Source organism: Triticum dicoccoides, chromosome 5A, assembly GCF_002162155.2.
Source record: "Triticum dicoccoides isolate Atlit2015 ecotype Zavitan chromosome 5A, WEW_v2.0, whole genome shotgun sequence".
Lineage (NCBI taxonomy): Eukaryota > Viridiplantae > Streptophyta > Magnoliopsida > Poales > Poaceae > Triticum > Triticum dicoccoides.
The window spans coordinates 631,468,760-631,484,780 of NC_041388.1; the positions used below are offsets into that span (position 1 = coordinate 631,468,760).

General features: G+C 48.8%; 2 protein-coding genes across 2 annotated transcripts; one reads left to right on the forward strand and one right to left on the reverse strand.

Moving 5' to 3' along the window:
• Window positions 1-547: 547 nt before the first annotated feature.
• Window positions 548-2,592, forward strand: LOC119300240 (septin and tuftelin-interacting protein 1 homolog 1-like). Its single transcript, XM_037577264.1, has 3 exons — window positions 548-945; window positions 1,537-2,016; window positions 2,146-2,592. Exons 1-3 carry the CDS (start codon window positions 811-813, stop codon window positions 2,590-2,592), a joined length of 1,062 nt encoding a protein of 353 aa, XP_037433161.1. The 5' UTR covers window positions 548-810.
• Window positions 2,593-3,431: 839 nt separating this feature from the next.
• On the reverse strand, window positions 3,432-15,364 carry LOC119300241. The gene is made up of 7 exons (XM_037577265.1): window positions 15,099-15,364; window positions 14,645-14,918; window positions 13,874-14,533; window positions 13,673-13,784; window positions 10,209-10,261; window positions 9,896-10,118; window positions 3,432-3,490 (listed from the first exon to the last, which is right to left on the reverse strand). Exons 1-7 carry the CDS (start codon window positions 15,362-15,364, stop codon window positions 3,432-3,434), a joined length of 1,647 nt encoding a protein of 548 aa, XP_037433162.1.
• Between the last annotated feature and the right edge of the window lie 657 nt (window positions 15,365-16,021).

The following is a 16,021-nucleotide window of genomic DNA, read 5'->3' on the forward strand; positions in this document are numbered from 1 at the left end:
GGTTTTATTTTCCTCTTTTTCCCATGCATTAATCTTTAAAAAATTGGTGTCCTCCATGTATTATTTATCTATTTTCTTCATGTACCCACCTGCCATCCAAAGGAGAAACCTCCACAATAAACTTCGACATTCAGACACCTGACAAGTTTTTAAGCTGACTGGACAAATATAGCTTAACATTAGAGCGCGGCGCCTCTATTAGTTCAAATTAAACAATATTTGTTGTCATAGATCAATTCATGAGGACACATCCCACAGGAATGGACACCTTAATTATCCAAAATTTCTAATTATCCTTGATCTTGCTCTTGATAGTGGAAATGGTGTCGGGATCTCACAACATATTATGGTCTTACCCGACCTAATAAATACTTAGTAGATAAGGCAGATATATCTAGAGATATGAAATTTATAGGGATGTTTCTAGAGTTATGGTGTAGGACTTGGATTCGTGCCACATGGCAATAAACTAATGGTCTTGTGGTTCCATAAATATAGGTGGTAAGAACCAAGACAAACAGGCCGGCAAAAAGAAGCACACACAACACAAGCGGGGAATCGAGTGGTTTACACTATGACATGACTTTATCTTCCTTTATTATTTATACGTACACGTATATTTCTCACGGCCGGGTGCGTGAAGCAGCCAAGACACTTGATTCAATAATACTATTCCGTGACGAACACTAATCCTACTCGGAGATTCGGTGACGAACACCAATCCTAGTCGGAGCCGGTTTCCAATATCGCGTGATATATACGTAGTACGTATAGTGTTTGCAAGAGCTCGATCGTTTGGCCGGCGCGGCGATGGCGACGCTGGAGGCCAAGTCAGCGTACCCTTCTCACATGCCCGGGAGCCTGGCGGTCACCACCGAGGCGGTGGCAAGGATGATGCGGCAGTGGAACTACCGGGAGGGCTCCGGCCTGGGCGGGCAGCGGCAAGTAGGGATGCAAGAAAAGCTCAAGGCTCATGAGCCACTCAAGATTGACTCGTTTTTTGACTCGACTCGAGATCGACTTGAAAATAAACAAGCTGAGTTTAAACATTTTATATAGCTCGATAGAAAAACGAGCTGATTTTGAGCCAATGTTGGCTCGCTCGATTTCAGCTCGATAGCTCGACAGAATATCATTATATTAAATGATCATGCCATATATTAAATGGAATTAAGATAATTTATTAATATATGTTGTTCATAATTTTTCTTCATTTTATTTACCAACAAACATGGAAACTTATTAACTGTAGAGAAGATTGAAGACTAATTATGACAGACTATGTGTTAAATATTCTATATTTTTAGCAAAGGTTCCCAGCATATTCACCTTAATTTTTTGTTTTCCATCCATAGGTTTATAATTTTTACCATCTCATTTAGCTCGAAATTAGCTCGAGATCGTTACAAGCTAAGCACGAGTCATGTTCTACAGCTCGATCATGAGCTTCACTCAATTTGAGCTCGCTTGAATTTTCATATGAGTTGAGCTGAGCCAACTCCAACTCGCTCGAGCTCGAATCGTTTGCAGCCCTAGCGGCAAGGGATCATCGCCCACTTAGAGCCCGTGGCACTGCCGCGCCGGAACGCCGGGATCGGCCATGACGACACACCGCACGACAACGGGCTGCAGAACACGCCGCCGGTGGTCGAAGACGAGTGGTCCCGCCGGTGGCGGAACCTTTCACGAGTGCTGTCCCTTGAACGTGAGTGCTTCGACAAGACCCTCGCCCTGCTGCATTCGCTCGAACTCCAAGGGGATGGTAGCGCGGAAACGGCGGGCGCGCTGGCGGCGGTCGTCGAGTCGGCGAAGGTGTTCGAAGGGGAGCGCACGCCGGGGACGTGGAAAGCGTCGCTACCTCCTGCCACCATACGCTACATCGTCGAGGAGGTGATCACGCCGAGGATGGCCGCTGACGCGCGGGAGTGGGAGCCGCTGTGGAACCCTAACTGCCAGCACTGGCTACGCCCGTGGATCCCCCTCGTCGGGCACTTGCCGGACAGCCTCTACGACACGGTTTTTTTTTTTTTGAAAAGGGGTGCAACCCCAGCCTCTGCATTAATAAGATGTATACGGCTCATAATATTAAAATAGAGAGTGTCACAAAGTCTTCAGCAGGTTTAAAGCCTCTACGACACGGTGGAGAGCAAGATCATCAACCACGCCGATCACCACCACATCGTCTCGTCTTTGAAAAAGTACCTTCACCCGATGCAATGGGACGCCTTTGCCCGGCGTCACATCCTGCCGAGGCTCGCACGGCAGCTGCGGGAGCTGAGGATCACGCCGCCGAAGCAGATGGACTGCTCGTTCAGCACGGTGATGGGGTGGGAGCCCCTAGTGCGTGCGCAGGACATGGTGACCATCCTTGAAGCTGAGTTCTTCCACCGATGGGAAGAGGCGCTGCTCCACTGGCTGCGGTCCGCCAGGCCGTCGTTGGGGGAGGCCGTCGCGTGGTGCGCCGGCTGGAGGAATGAATTCACGCCGGAGCTGCTCGCGGACGAGCGCGTGCGCGCGCGCCTCAAAGCCGGCGCTGCCATGGTCGATCGTGAAACGCAGGGACTCAACAGAATTGTAGGCTATAGGGTGTAGATCTGCATGCATGCAATGCATGGGCTGCGATTTGTCCGGTAAATTTGGAAGTGTTGTATGCTACAGTTGTTGACGCTTGCTGCTGTTGAACATGCATGATCGCTCTGTTTTCTTTTTTCCTTTCAGAATTGGTCTTGCAGAGTTGAACATATATATTAGTATCTTTCAGAAAAAAATTTAGAGGAAAAGGGCAACAGCCCCGGCTCCATTGCATTGCAGAGAAACCAAAGTACTTACAAGATCTAGATCAACCAAGCCAGCAGGCAATATCTCTCCAAACTACAAGACTCCAGATTAATGCAGCAGGAAGTAAACATTCAGTTGCTACAGAGGCATCTCAGAGACACTTGTCATTCAGAATTGCTCGTGCAGAGTTGCGTTGTATGCTTTGGCTTCAAGGATGCGTTCGGTTTCGATTCGAACCTTAGGACAGAAAAACAAAATTCAGAAAACGATGATTGAAATTCATTTTGTTTCAGTGTGCGCAAGATGGCAGTATTATGTTGCAGCAACGAAGAAATGCTACATTGGTAAAAAAAAAATCTTCGCGTTGATTCAATTCTAATGTGCTCAAAATAACTTCTGTTTTGTCCGTCTCCATCTTCCATTCAATGGAGAAACCTCCGCAAAAGTTTTCATAATTCAGACTACACCTGAGTCCCTGACAAGTTTCTAACCAGACTGGACAGATAGACCATTACAGGAGAGCACAGGACCACCATTAGGTAAAGTTAAACAAAGCGAAGACAACTACCAGCAGAACTGAACAACAGCAAAACGATTGCACGACCAAGCATTGTCACAACCGGCTGTAGTGCTCAAGTTGACTGTGATCTATCTCACTTGTTGAAAAATTCGTTTGTGATGGTACATTCTCTACCAAGATTGTAATCGGCAACTGTGCGCGAGTCTTTTTTTTTTTGAAACAAGGCAAAAGATTTGCCATTTCATTGATTAAGAAGGAAGTCATAGACAAAAGTCGCAAAGCGGCTAAAAGAGAAAAAACAGTAAGAGGTCTACTCTCGCGGCATGACAACACTCATGTGCTTCGCTCCGGCCATCGCCCAAAGAGACACCTCCGCTTTGATCTTACTGATAAGAACCATGGAAGGGATGGCCGTGTTTCTGAAGACTCTGGCATTGCGCCTTAGGGGATCCATATCTCCCATGAGATAAGCATCATCAGGGAGGCGAGCGCCTTAGGGGATCCAAGGCGAATCTGAAGGTTGCCATTCCACCATGCTCTCACCGAAGTCATTGTCTGCCAAGCCGCCGTAGTGATGTGATGCATTCCAAGCCACGGGAGAATATTGTTCCAAATGCGGGTGGTGTAGCGACATTGGAAAAGGAGGTGGGCGGCCGACTCTTGGCATTGCTGACATAGAGGGCAGAGGCCACAGTTTGGCCAGCCGCGGCGTATCAGCTGATCCGAAGTCCAAATCCTATTTTGAAGGACAAGCCAGACAAAGAACTTGCACCTTGGGGGTGCCCAAACCTTCCAAACTGTGTGAACAAGATCCGACTTAGTGAGTCCCTCAAACTGAGCCCTGTAGGCAGAGGAAGTAGAGTACACCCCATCCTTGGTGAACTTCCAAATGATGGAATCTTCTATGTCATCAGTCAGAGAGGCCATGAAAACTTTCTCCCAAAGGTCAGCAAACTGCTGGACGTGTGCGAGCGACAGGCCATTGGAGGTGTCAATGAGAGAGATCCAGTTGTTGTTGGTGAGGGCTCGCTGGACGGACAAATTCTTGTTGCGTGAAATGGCAAAGATGCCCGGAGCTAAGTCACGGGGACACAAGCCGTTTAACCATGGCGAGTTCCAGAATCTGGCTGTGCGCCCGTTGCCCACATTAACCGTTGTAGCGGCAGCAAAAAAGATACGATCGTCGCCAGTGCATGGAGATCCCATGCCTATCCAAGGCTTGCTTTTGTCCACCCACTCAAACCATAGCCATCGAAGACGTAGGGCTTTAGCAAATTTGTCCAGATTGAGCACGCCTAGTCCGCTAAACTGTTTAGGCTTGCAAACGAGATCCCAATTAATCTTGCATTTCCCTCCCGAAACTTTGTCCGTTCCAGCCCAAAGGTATGCACGCCGAAGGCTGTCAATTGCGTTTAGCACCTCCACGGGGATGTCGAGAGGCGTGAGGTGATAAATCGCGATGGCCGTGAGGACCTCTTTAACGAGAACCACGCGCCCAACACTGGCAACGTGTCTTCCCTGCCAAGGAGGGAGCTTGCTGGCGACCTTGTCAATGAGGGGTTGAAAGTGAATATTTTTGAGGCGCTTGACTGACAGCGGAAGACCAAGGTATCGCATCGGGAAAGTGGAGCGCACCGCCGGGAAGGCTTGCAGGATGTCGTCCAGATTTATGTTTTCACACCGAATGGGAGCCACCATGCTTTTAGCACAGTTAGTAACCAGGCCGGTCACTTATCCGAAAGCGGTTAAGGAGGAAGCAAGAAATTGGATGTCCTCTCTCATGGGCCTGACAAAGATGGCAGCATCGTCTGCGTATAAAGACGTCCTGATGGTCGGTGCTCTTCCACCAATAGGGTGGAGGTGCCCTCGTGAGGTGGCCTTGTTGAGAAGGTGGTGCAGGGGGTCGATAGCCAGAACGAAGAGGAGCGGGGATAGTGAATCTCCCTGCCGGAGACCACAACCGTGCTTCAACGGGTCGCCCACCACCCCATTGATCAAAACCCTCGAGGTGGCCGTGGAGAGGAGTGCAGAAATCCAATCTCGAAATCTGGTCGGGAACCCGAGGTGTCTCAACAGGTCCATAAGGAAGTCCCATCGCACTGAGTCGAAAGCCTTCTTGATGTCAAGTTTGAATAGCAGGGTCGGTGTACGGTTTCTGTGGAGCTTCCTTGCCAAATTTCTGACATACATGAAGTTGTCGTGGATACTTCTTTTCTTTATGAATGCGCTTTGAGCAGTGGATACAAGATTGTTCATATGAGGAGCTAGGCGCGTAGCCAACACCTTGGTGAGGATCTTTGCAATGGCATGAATGAGGCTGATGGGACGAATGTCTGAGATGCTCTCCGCCCCCTCTTTCTTAGGTATGAGAGCAATGTTGGCTGAGTTGAGCCAATGAAGATTGGACGTGTGCAAGTTTGAAAAGTGGCTGATAGCAGCCATGATGTCATCTTTGATGATCTCCCAACATTCCTTGAAGAAGGCACCAGAGAAGCCATCGGGGCCCGGGGCTTTATCACGGGGTAGATCAAAAATCGCCTTCCTGACCTCCTCCTCCGTGAAGGCCACCCCAAGGTCAGAAAGGTCCCTAGCAGGCACCGGAATGCAATCCCAGTTGATGTCCTTGCGTCGTGGCGGGGGACGCTTCGTGGCCTCGACAAAGTGGTTTTGGATGATGGACTTTTTGTGATCATGATCCACTACCCAACCATTATTGTGCTTCAGACGATGGATGAAGTTCTTCCTTCTTCTATGATTGACTCTCAAGTGAAAGAAGCGAGTGTTTGCATCACCCTCTTTGAGATTGGTGACTCGCGAATTTTGCCTCTTTCGAGCACGCTCCAGGACGGCCAGGACGACAACCTTTCTCTTGAGCCTTGCACGAATATCACGTTCTTCCACACTAAGAGGCCTGAGCTCAAGTGCCACATCCAGGCGAAGTATGACCTCCAGAGCCATGTGTAGTTGCACCTTGGAGTGTGCAAAAATTGTCTTTTTCAACTTGTGAAATAAGATATGATACGGGTCTACATGGTTCACATTTTGGTTCCAAGCACCTTGCACGATCTCCTTGAAGCCGGGCATTTTGATCCAAAAATTTTCAAAACGGAAACACTTAGTCTTCGGTGGCCCTTGGTCATTGGCAAGTAGGAGAGGGCAGTGGTCAGAAAAGGACGAGGAGAGGGCATGCAGCAAATGATTGCCAAAATCGATGTCCCACTCTTCATTGCAGAAAAAATAGTCTAGTTTGCTTAGTGTTGGAGCGCCTTGTTCATTACTCCAAGTGAATTTCCTGTTTTGCAAGTGTATTTCTTTGAGCTCACAAGTATTGAGGGTGTTGCGAAAGCGTGTCATGCGGCTTCGGTCACTGTTAGCTCTATTCTTGTCGCTTGCCCGATAAATCTGATTAAAATCACCGGCAAGCAGCCATCTAGTACCAGGGGATGGCTTCTCGCTGATCAGCTCCTGGAAAAAAGGGTCTTTGAGGTTACTTCGGGTTGGCCCATAGACGGTTGTGAACTTGAAAGAAGTGTTGTTACAAGCAATGGTGATTGTAGCGGACAGGAAAAAGGATCCAGTGCTAATGTCCTTAACCTCGAGGAAGTTTTCGTCCCACAGCAACAGGATGCCACCATGAGTACCAATAGCAGGACGTTGCGCAAAACTTTTGAGCCTCGGACCACCGAGAGAGGAAGCCATGGAGAGATCGACCTGTTCGAGCTTTGTCTCCTGCAAACAGACTAAATGGCAAGGCGTGGCAGTGATGGTCTCTCGAATGGTCGATCGGCGGTTGGGGCAGTTCAATCCACAAACATTCCAATTCAGGATACTCAGATTTTGATCAGTCATATTGAAACTTTGAACACATCAATTTAGCATCAGCAAGTTGGGACATAGAAAGCAGAGGCTGCCTGGGACTGATATAGCAAAATCCATAGAACATCATCAGGTTGCATAAACTGTAGCGGTTGCCATACATCAGAAAACAACAGTAGTCACTACGGTTACAAAGCACACACACGTTTGCCTTGCCAGGGCTACAAGGATGAGCTATCTTCAACGATAGCAGGAAACAGGCACACACCCACACAAACAGAAGGTAGTAGTTGGTCTTAGCTAACATGGAGAATTGAGCTACATCATCAGGGTCCATGGCAGCCCAGTCACGCTGCCTCACCGGCGACCTCTCCATTCGCGGTCTGCAGTTCTGTTCCGGTCGCGCCTCCATGTTCCATCAGTGCATCCTCCACGGCCTTCGCAAGATCACAGTCTAGATTGAAGAGGGCCCGGAGGGCCGAAACTGTGATGTCAGGAAGTTGTCCCTGGAACATGCCAACAAATTTGCTAATGGCTTCTTCAGTAACTTCTTGCCCTTCGTTGATGATGCCCAGGCGCTGACAGAGGAGTTTCTCTGCTAGCTGCACCACTGGCATAGTCCTCTTCTTTGCTTGAAGACGCGGGCTGCAGCGGTTGAGGTTGAAGCCCGAAACACCAGCGAGCGTCTTCCTCCTTGTCTTGGGCGGCCTGGGCAGTGTAGAGCTCGGCGCTGACAACAGGGGCGGGGCACAAGGCACAAACAACAGGGACTGCGTGGGAAGATCAGTAGAGTTGGTCGCAGCAGGGCTGACTGGCGGGGTGGACATCGGGATGAAAATCGGCGTGGTCGGCTCAGCAGCAGAAGGCGAGCCATGGGATGCCGAAGCAGCCAACATCAGGGGTGGCATAGCAGATTCACAGGGACGTGCTGGAGCTGGCATGGGATGTAGCTGGATGATGTCCAGCACTGATGTACGAGGGGAGGCATCCTGATGCAGCGTTGCAGGACACACCACTGCTGGCCTCTCCTGAGCACCAAAGCAGGGGGCAATCCAGCTGAACCAAGAAGCGTCGCCAGGTGAGGAAGAGACTTGCACGATGTCGCAGGAGGTGGTTCTAGGTGAGGCCGGAGGAGAATGACCACGACTGCCCTCGCAGACAGGGCTGGTCAGTCCGCCCGGGCGCGCCGAGCGCGAGCCACTATCTTCAGGGCGACGACGGCCACGCCTGCCGGAGGCCGGAATGACAGCACCGTCAGGAACGCGTTGGACTTGGTTCCAATCAATCTTGCGAGCGTCAGGGGCGCCAGAGTTCCTACGGCGTCCGTCCCTGCCAACGCGATCGTCGCGGCGGCCTCCCCTGTCTTCACGACGGCTATCCCTGGAGCCACGGCGGTCTTCGTCCTCGCGGCGCGCTAGAGCGTGCGACCAGCTGCGGAAGAAGCGATCACGCCAAGAGGAGGAGCGATCCTCCCGGCCCCGACGTCCGCGGTCATCATCGTCATCGCGACGGTCGCGGTCTTGGTCATCATCCCTTCTTTGCCCAGCCACCTCCGAGCGGTCTCGCATTCTTGACTCACCGTCGACCACACCGTAGTAGAAGGTGAACGGGTGTGTTGAGCGAGGACGGCGAGGGATAACTCCATTGACGTCAGGAGTGAAGTCTTCCACCGTTTCAAGGTGCACCAGGACACGCCGCTTGAGGCCGCGCCGGCCCACCACGGCGCTCGGGCTGCTGCTGTAGCCCGCCGCTTGGTTGCCGGCGAGCGTCAGCCGGAGAACCTTGGGGATGGCCGAAGGGTTGGCCGACCATGCCCACAAGTTGAAGGAGGAAGAATCTTCACGCTTCACAATGGCAACATCAAAGTAGTGGAGGAACGTGTCTGGTCCAAGCACCTGCGTAGCTACCTCGTCACACCAGGCATTGAGAGGCAGATTCTCGATGCAAAGATGCACATGGTAGTACGCCTCCACCGAGTCGGCGTTGGCTTCGGGCCTCCAGTTGGCGGCATGAATGTCGAGGCCGTTGCGGTTGAAGTGGCCTGGGGACGCCGTGACTTGGTCGCGATGATGCGGGTGAGTGAAGAGCGCAAAAAAGTCTTCTGGATAGTGCGGGACCACCTTGATGTAGTTGCGGTTGATGGAGAATTCGTTGGCGATGACGTCCCTGATCTCCGCGGCGTTGACGCGCGGGCGGTTGCCCCCAAGCCACACAAAGGCGCCCAGGGAGGCAAGGGAGGCAGCGGCCTCCTCCATTGCCGGCGTGGAGGTGATGACGACATGGCCCTCTTCCGGGCGCAGGGACGGGTCGCCAACGCGAGGAGGCATAGCAGCAGCCCCAGTCGGCAGCGGCGGCACAGAAGCGACCGCAGCCGATGCAGACCACCGCGTTGGAGACGGCAAGGCAGAAGGTGGCGAGAAGGACGGCGAGGAAGTGCAGTCACGGGCGCGGTGTCCACAGCGTCGACAGGCACGACATCTGAGAGGGTTCCGGCAGGCGGCCTGGCAGTGGCCTTTGTCCAGGCAGCGGTGGAATATACGATGGCGATGCTTGACGAAAGCCTGGCGCGCAGGAGGGGAATAAGAAGGTGCTGCCCTCCTCTGTCTTGAATTTTGGTAGCTGGGAAGTGCCCTCCACCAGTACGCCGGCTTAACTATGTGCCAGCCATCTTCAGAGCTGACTCCGGGAGAAGCGGCCGGCTCAGGGCTCGAGCGACGCGACGCCCACGCCGCACGCCGGCGGGTCTTGAAGGCGCTTGCAGAGGCCGTCTTAAGGCAAGGCAGGTGCGCGAGTCTTTAAGATATCTGCTACCGTAGACCAATTCATGACGAAACCCCTCAGGAATAGACACCCTATCCTTGATCCTACCCTTGACAGTCGCAATGGTGTCGGACCTCGCAACCTCCACGGTTATGATCCGCCCCCCAGGGACCCTGGCAAAGATCACTTCCGCTTCGGTATAATTCCCCCTGAACACATTAACGGAGGAGATCTCTCCATACCCCTTCATAATAAATGGTATGATGGTCTTTTTTTTTAAAATACACCAGCGAATTTTTTTCGAGACAGCCCGCGAAAATAAACAGGGGCTAACAGTATCCTGGGCCGGCCCAACAGCAAGTCGTCTATCTGAAACACTGGAAAATCCTAAAAAAATGTGCATGCGACAGGTATTGAACACATGACCTTGCACTCTCAATGAAATGAGCTAACCACTAGACTGACCCAATTATAATGACAAAAGAGCAGCGCGGTGTCTTAAGACTATTAACAGCTACATAGCTGAACAATTTTTTAGAATTTTGAACGTGACTTTTTTGAACGCAAAAGAAATTCAAAATTGATTTTTTAACATGCATACAAATTTTCCGAAAAGTAGAACAGATTTTAAACTCTGAATAAATTTTGAAAACCGCTATTTTTTTGAAATTCTGAATAATATTTGAAAACACAAACAAGTTTAAAAATCTTATTTTTTTTCTGAAAATGCAACCATTTTTTATATTTTCAATTTTTTTGAAAAATATGAATAAATAAATAAATATGATGCACATTTTGTAGCATTGCAATTTAAAAAAAAATGAGTAACCATCTAAAAGGTTCCAGACTAGAAAACCGGCCTGGTATCAACAATTAAAGAATTCTTTTTAAATCATAGTTCTTGCCACCCATTGTGCCATCAGGTGTGTGCACGTCATCGTAAGGGAAATCCTTTCTAGAAAATCTATCATCGCACATCATCGTAAGGGAAATCTTTTTAGGAAATCTATCAACACATTCTCTTCTTCTTCTTTCATGTTACCGGGTTTGTACGACACACCGGCTTTATTCAATTTCTTTATTACTCTCTACATTGTTGAATGTGTAAAAAAGTGCTATGGGACGGACTCTTCCGACTTAGGCGAAACCTCTATGTTGTACATGACGTACTTGTGGACTTTCATTAAATATACTCAAATTTTGCAGGCAAATGGGCATTGTCATCCTAGCACTCCATGCAAAATTTAAACGAATTCGGACACCAAACACACGTTGGGTCACGTCCGATCAGTATTTTAGGGATTATTCACCTGGAAAACCCTAGAAAATGTGTGAAATGTCAAAAATAGATGAAACTTGGTTTGGATGCTATCCATGAAGATAGAATGATGTGGAAAAAATTTGGGTCTATTTGATGAATATGTAAAAGAAAGTGCTATGGGACGGACTCTTTCGACTTAATCAAAACCCCTACGTTGTACATGATGTACTTGCACTAGTAGAAAATAAGGCTTTGGTCATATCTCAATATACACATTAGTTCCGGTTGCATTACGAACCGGGACTAATGTGAGCATTAGTCCCGCTTCGAGCGGCTAAAAGTATTAGTCTCGGTTTAAATGGGAAAGTCCCGGTTTGAGACACGAACCGGGACTAAAGGGTGTGATGCCCTTTAGTCCCGGTTTGTGTCTCAAACCGGGACTAAAGGGGTCATGGTATCTATATTATGTACTCCATATTTTCGTCTTTGTGTGGTTTAGAAACCAACTTCTAGAAAAATATTTTAGAAATTTACTCATGATTTATGAGACAAAATCGCATAGTCATTTTTTTGGGGGGAAATCATATAGTCATATGTAAGTCACATATTATTGCGAGTATTAATAGGCCCAAAGTTTTAGTTTCGCCCCGGGCCCCCAAAACCTCAGGACCGGCCCTGCCGGGGGCTAATGGGCCTTGATGGGCCCTAGTGGACAGAGAGGGGCCGGCCAGGGCAGGTCGCGCGCCCCCTCCCCTTGAGTCCGAATAGGACAAGGAAGGGGGCGCCCCCTTGCCTTTCCCCTCTCCCATTCCTTCCTTCCCCCTCCTAGTGGGATTAGGAAAGGGGAGTCCTACTCTCACTAGGAGGAGGACTCCTCCTCTTGGCGCACAGTCCTAGGGCTGGCCGGCCTCCCCCCTTGCTCCTTTATATACGGGGGCAGGGGACCCCATGGACACACAAGTTGATCAGTTGATCTTTTAGCTGTGTGCAGTGCCCCCTTCACCATAATCCACCTCGGTCATATCATAGCGGTGCTTAGGCGAAGCCCTGCATCGGTAGCATCATCATCACCGTCATCACGCCGTCGTGCTGATGGAACTCTCCCACGAAGCTCTGCTGGATCGTGAGTTCGTGAGACGTCATCGAGCTGAACGTGTGCTGAACTCGGAGGTGCCGTGCGTTCGGTACTTGGATCGGTCGGATCATGAAGACGTACGACTACATCATCCGCGTTCTCATAACGCTTCCGCTTACGGTCTACGAGGGTACATGGACGACACTCTCTCCTCTTGTTGCTATGCATCACCATGATCTTGCGTGTGCGTAGGAAAATTTTAAAATTACTATGTTCCCCAACATAAAGGCCCTCTAGAACCGGGACTAAAGGCCCATTTTCTACTAGTGTTGTGCACTTTCATAAAATATAGCCAGAATTTTCAGGTTGCTGGGCATGGTCATCCTAGTACTCCACACAAAATTTGGACGAATTCGTACAAAAAACACACGTTGCGTCACGCCCGGTTAGTATTTTAGGGATTTTTCACGCAAAAAACTGTAGAAATTGTACGAAATCTAAAAAATAGATGAAATATGGCATGGCCGCTTGCCATGATGATAGTATTCAGTGGAAAAAATTTGGGTCCATTTGATGAATATGTAAAAAAAATGCTATGGGACGGACTCTTCCAAATTAACCGAAACCCCTATGTTGCATATGATGTACTCATGGAATTTAAGAAAATATACCCAAATTTTGCAGGTAGTTGGGGAAAATGGCTATTTTTCTTCTCGTTCGTCTTTCCTCTCACTTGGACATAGATTGTTTGCACGAATTTTTGAAAAAAATCATGGGTTTTAGAAAAAGTTTGTAAAAATTGAGACAGGTTTGTGGATCTAAAAATTGTTCATGTATTTGAAAAAAAATCAGTGATTTGAGAAAAAAGTTCACAGGTTTAAGAAATTAGACACGGACTTGAAACACAGTTCACGAATTTATGAAAATTTCAGGATTTTAGAAAAATTCCGTGAATTTTAGAAAGGAAAAGAAAATGAAAATGAAAAAAGAAAAGGAGATCGAGAAAAAAAACAATAGAAAATTGGCTAGACAAAACCAGGAAAAAAGTAAAACAAGGCATTGCCTTTTTTGTTTACGTATGTCTGAGGGCATGGCTGCGGCCGAGAAACATTTGTAGAACACATGGGTGCATAGGTTGCTCACGAGTTGTTTACCATAAGAATAACAAAAGTTGCAATTTGTACACCAGCATCAGCATACAAAAGTTGCCTGATGAGTTGCTCTGCCAGTTGGTTAGTGGCACTGTATGAATACAACGTGGTAATGAGTTTGAATCTCACTACCTGCATCTATTTTTGAATATTAAAAATATATTAATAGGCCGACCCTGTGGGTGTTAGTACAGAATTGGATTCCTCGTACGTACGGCCTATACAGCGTACAACGGAACATGCGTATGAAAATGAATATGATGAGTGAAAAGACTATATTGCCCTTTATACGTTTTGGAGGAGGGTTGTACCGTAGCGGGGCATCTTCGGCATGGTGGACGACTGTGCCTCCAGCCTATCTATGAACACTTCGGTCAGTGCATTCTTCGAAGTTATTAGCGCGGCTCGCAGCAACGCAACAGCCTGCAAGAATAACGGAAATCATCGGCAAAACCCCCAACAAACTTAATTTACGCATTATTAGTTATGTGCTAATTTGCAAGCTAGATTACCTCCTGCTTCCCTACGGTAATGTCAGTCTCCAGTACCATAGCCTTGTTCCTCCCAGACCAATACTTCATCACAGACATGGCAGTTGCCTGATGTATAAGCAGATCATCGCCTACGACGTACTTTCGGTCCTCGACAATCTCAGGGTGGAAGCAGTAGCGTGCTAGCTCTGGCATCGTGTCCTTCCGACACCGACAGTCAAGCGGCCGGCACCGGTCGGACAAGATGTTGCTCAAAATGTCAAACGGCATAACGCTTGGATCCAGTAACATCACACCAGGGAGGCCACCTGTGAAGCACCCAGCATTGGCGAGATCGACAACGCTGCTATAGAGATTTGTGAAGCACCTGCCAAGATGGCAAGTGACAGCTCCTGTGTGCTTGATCACGCAGCTCGCAGGGTAAGTCAAGAAACCCATGAGCAGGTCCACGAACTCACGGTTGCATTCAGCATACATGACCTTCTTTTTATATGTGTCATAGAAAATCTTGATCTTGCTTTCTGGGAAAGAACCTGCGGAATCTTGATCGGACGGTGGAATTTTCCGATCGATGCTCGGTTTCGCGGTAGCATGAGCAGCCTTGCCATCAGGTTCATTTGTTAGGAATGCATCACTGAGCACGGTATCTGATGAAAGGAAGGCCTTCAGCATGGATGAAACCTAAATCACAATTAAGCCCAGGTATTAGAAAAAAGAGGGGGTTCTACTCCAACGGTAAATTTTTTGTATATACTAGTATAGTACTATGCTGATGAAAATCGATCGTCTTACAGTGAGCCAGCTGACGGTCACTTCCAGCTCCTCAAAGCCATGGGCGATTCCATTAGAACCGAACGCTTGAGGCAGCGACTGTATGACTCCTGTAGATGCTGGCTTGATTGTCATGTCATCACTGATCACAAACCGTCCTGTGCCACGTACAAAGGTCTCTTTTCTGGCCACTTGCTCATAGTTGTAGACATGAAAAACTCTGGCCATAACTAGGCAACACTTGCAAGACCCGGTAGGAGCTTTGTTGCAGTACTTGCTAGCTGACTTACAGTCCCTGGCAATGAGATTTAATTTAATTAGTCAAGCTAATCATGAAGAATAACTGAAATGACACATAGATCATACTCCCACCGTTCCAAAATAGATGACTCAACTTTGTACTAACTTTGTAAAATTAGTACAAAGTTGAGTCATCTATTTTGGAATGGAGGGAGTACTAGATATGTATGCATACTGGAACACATCGTTGTGAGCAGGCGTGAGAAGCATGCCATGGCAGGCCTCGACCTTTAGCAGACCACTGTCCCTGAGGCGGTCCACGCTGCCGCAGAGGTTGGAGAGGCACCCCGGCGATGGCACGCCTGGTGCGCCGGACTGGAGGGCGGAGAGCGGCAGCGTGAGGAAGGAGAGGAGAACGTCGACAAAGTCGGAGCCAGCGTCAGCGAAGACCACGCGATTCCGCGACCTGTCCACGGCGAGCTTGATCTTGATGGCAGCCATAGCTGATAGCTCTCGGAGGTGGAGTCCAAGGGGCAAGGCGACGGAATGCTGGTGGCCGCTTGCGCGCGGCGTGTTTAAGTACCGCCGGAGAGGATGAGATCACGTTCGCACGCATGGGGAATTGAGCTAGTCATTAAAGTGTGACGTCTTGGGAGCTTGGAGAGCCGCCATGGGTAATCAAGACTGGTCGCCGAATCCAATGAGGCCAAGCTCAGACTGGTTCGCCACTCTTTCGGCGCGGTCGCGACGTTTGGATGTTGTCTCGTCTCAGAAATACTTATTACAAAATTATTTTTTAACCCAAAGCTCGTGGGTATTCCATTAAGTTTAATCCAGAAAAATAGTAGGTAAAACATGATTTACCATGATAGAGATGACAATCGAATGAAGCAACAAGTTGTTGAAACTAGTCATGTAATCAAGATCATAAGAAATAAACATCATATCTCTAACACAGAGGATAAGATGACATACGGAGCACCGGAAGAAGATGTAGGTGTGTCGTTCATCATGTCGCAAAAAAGGTCCTCGGTTGGGGAAGAAGTCGCCATTGGAGAACTCATTGTCAGGTATATTACCGTTCACAGTCACATTGAACAAAGATCCAAATAGTCGAGCGGGACGCTCCCCAAAAACTTGATCGGCCCTCTCCAGTAT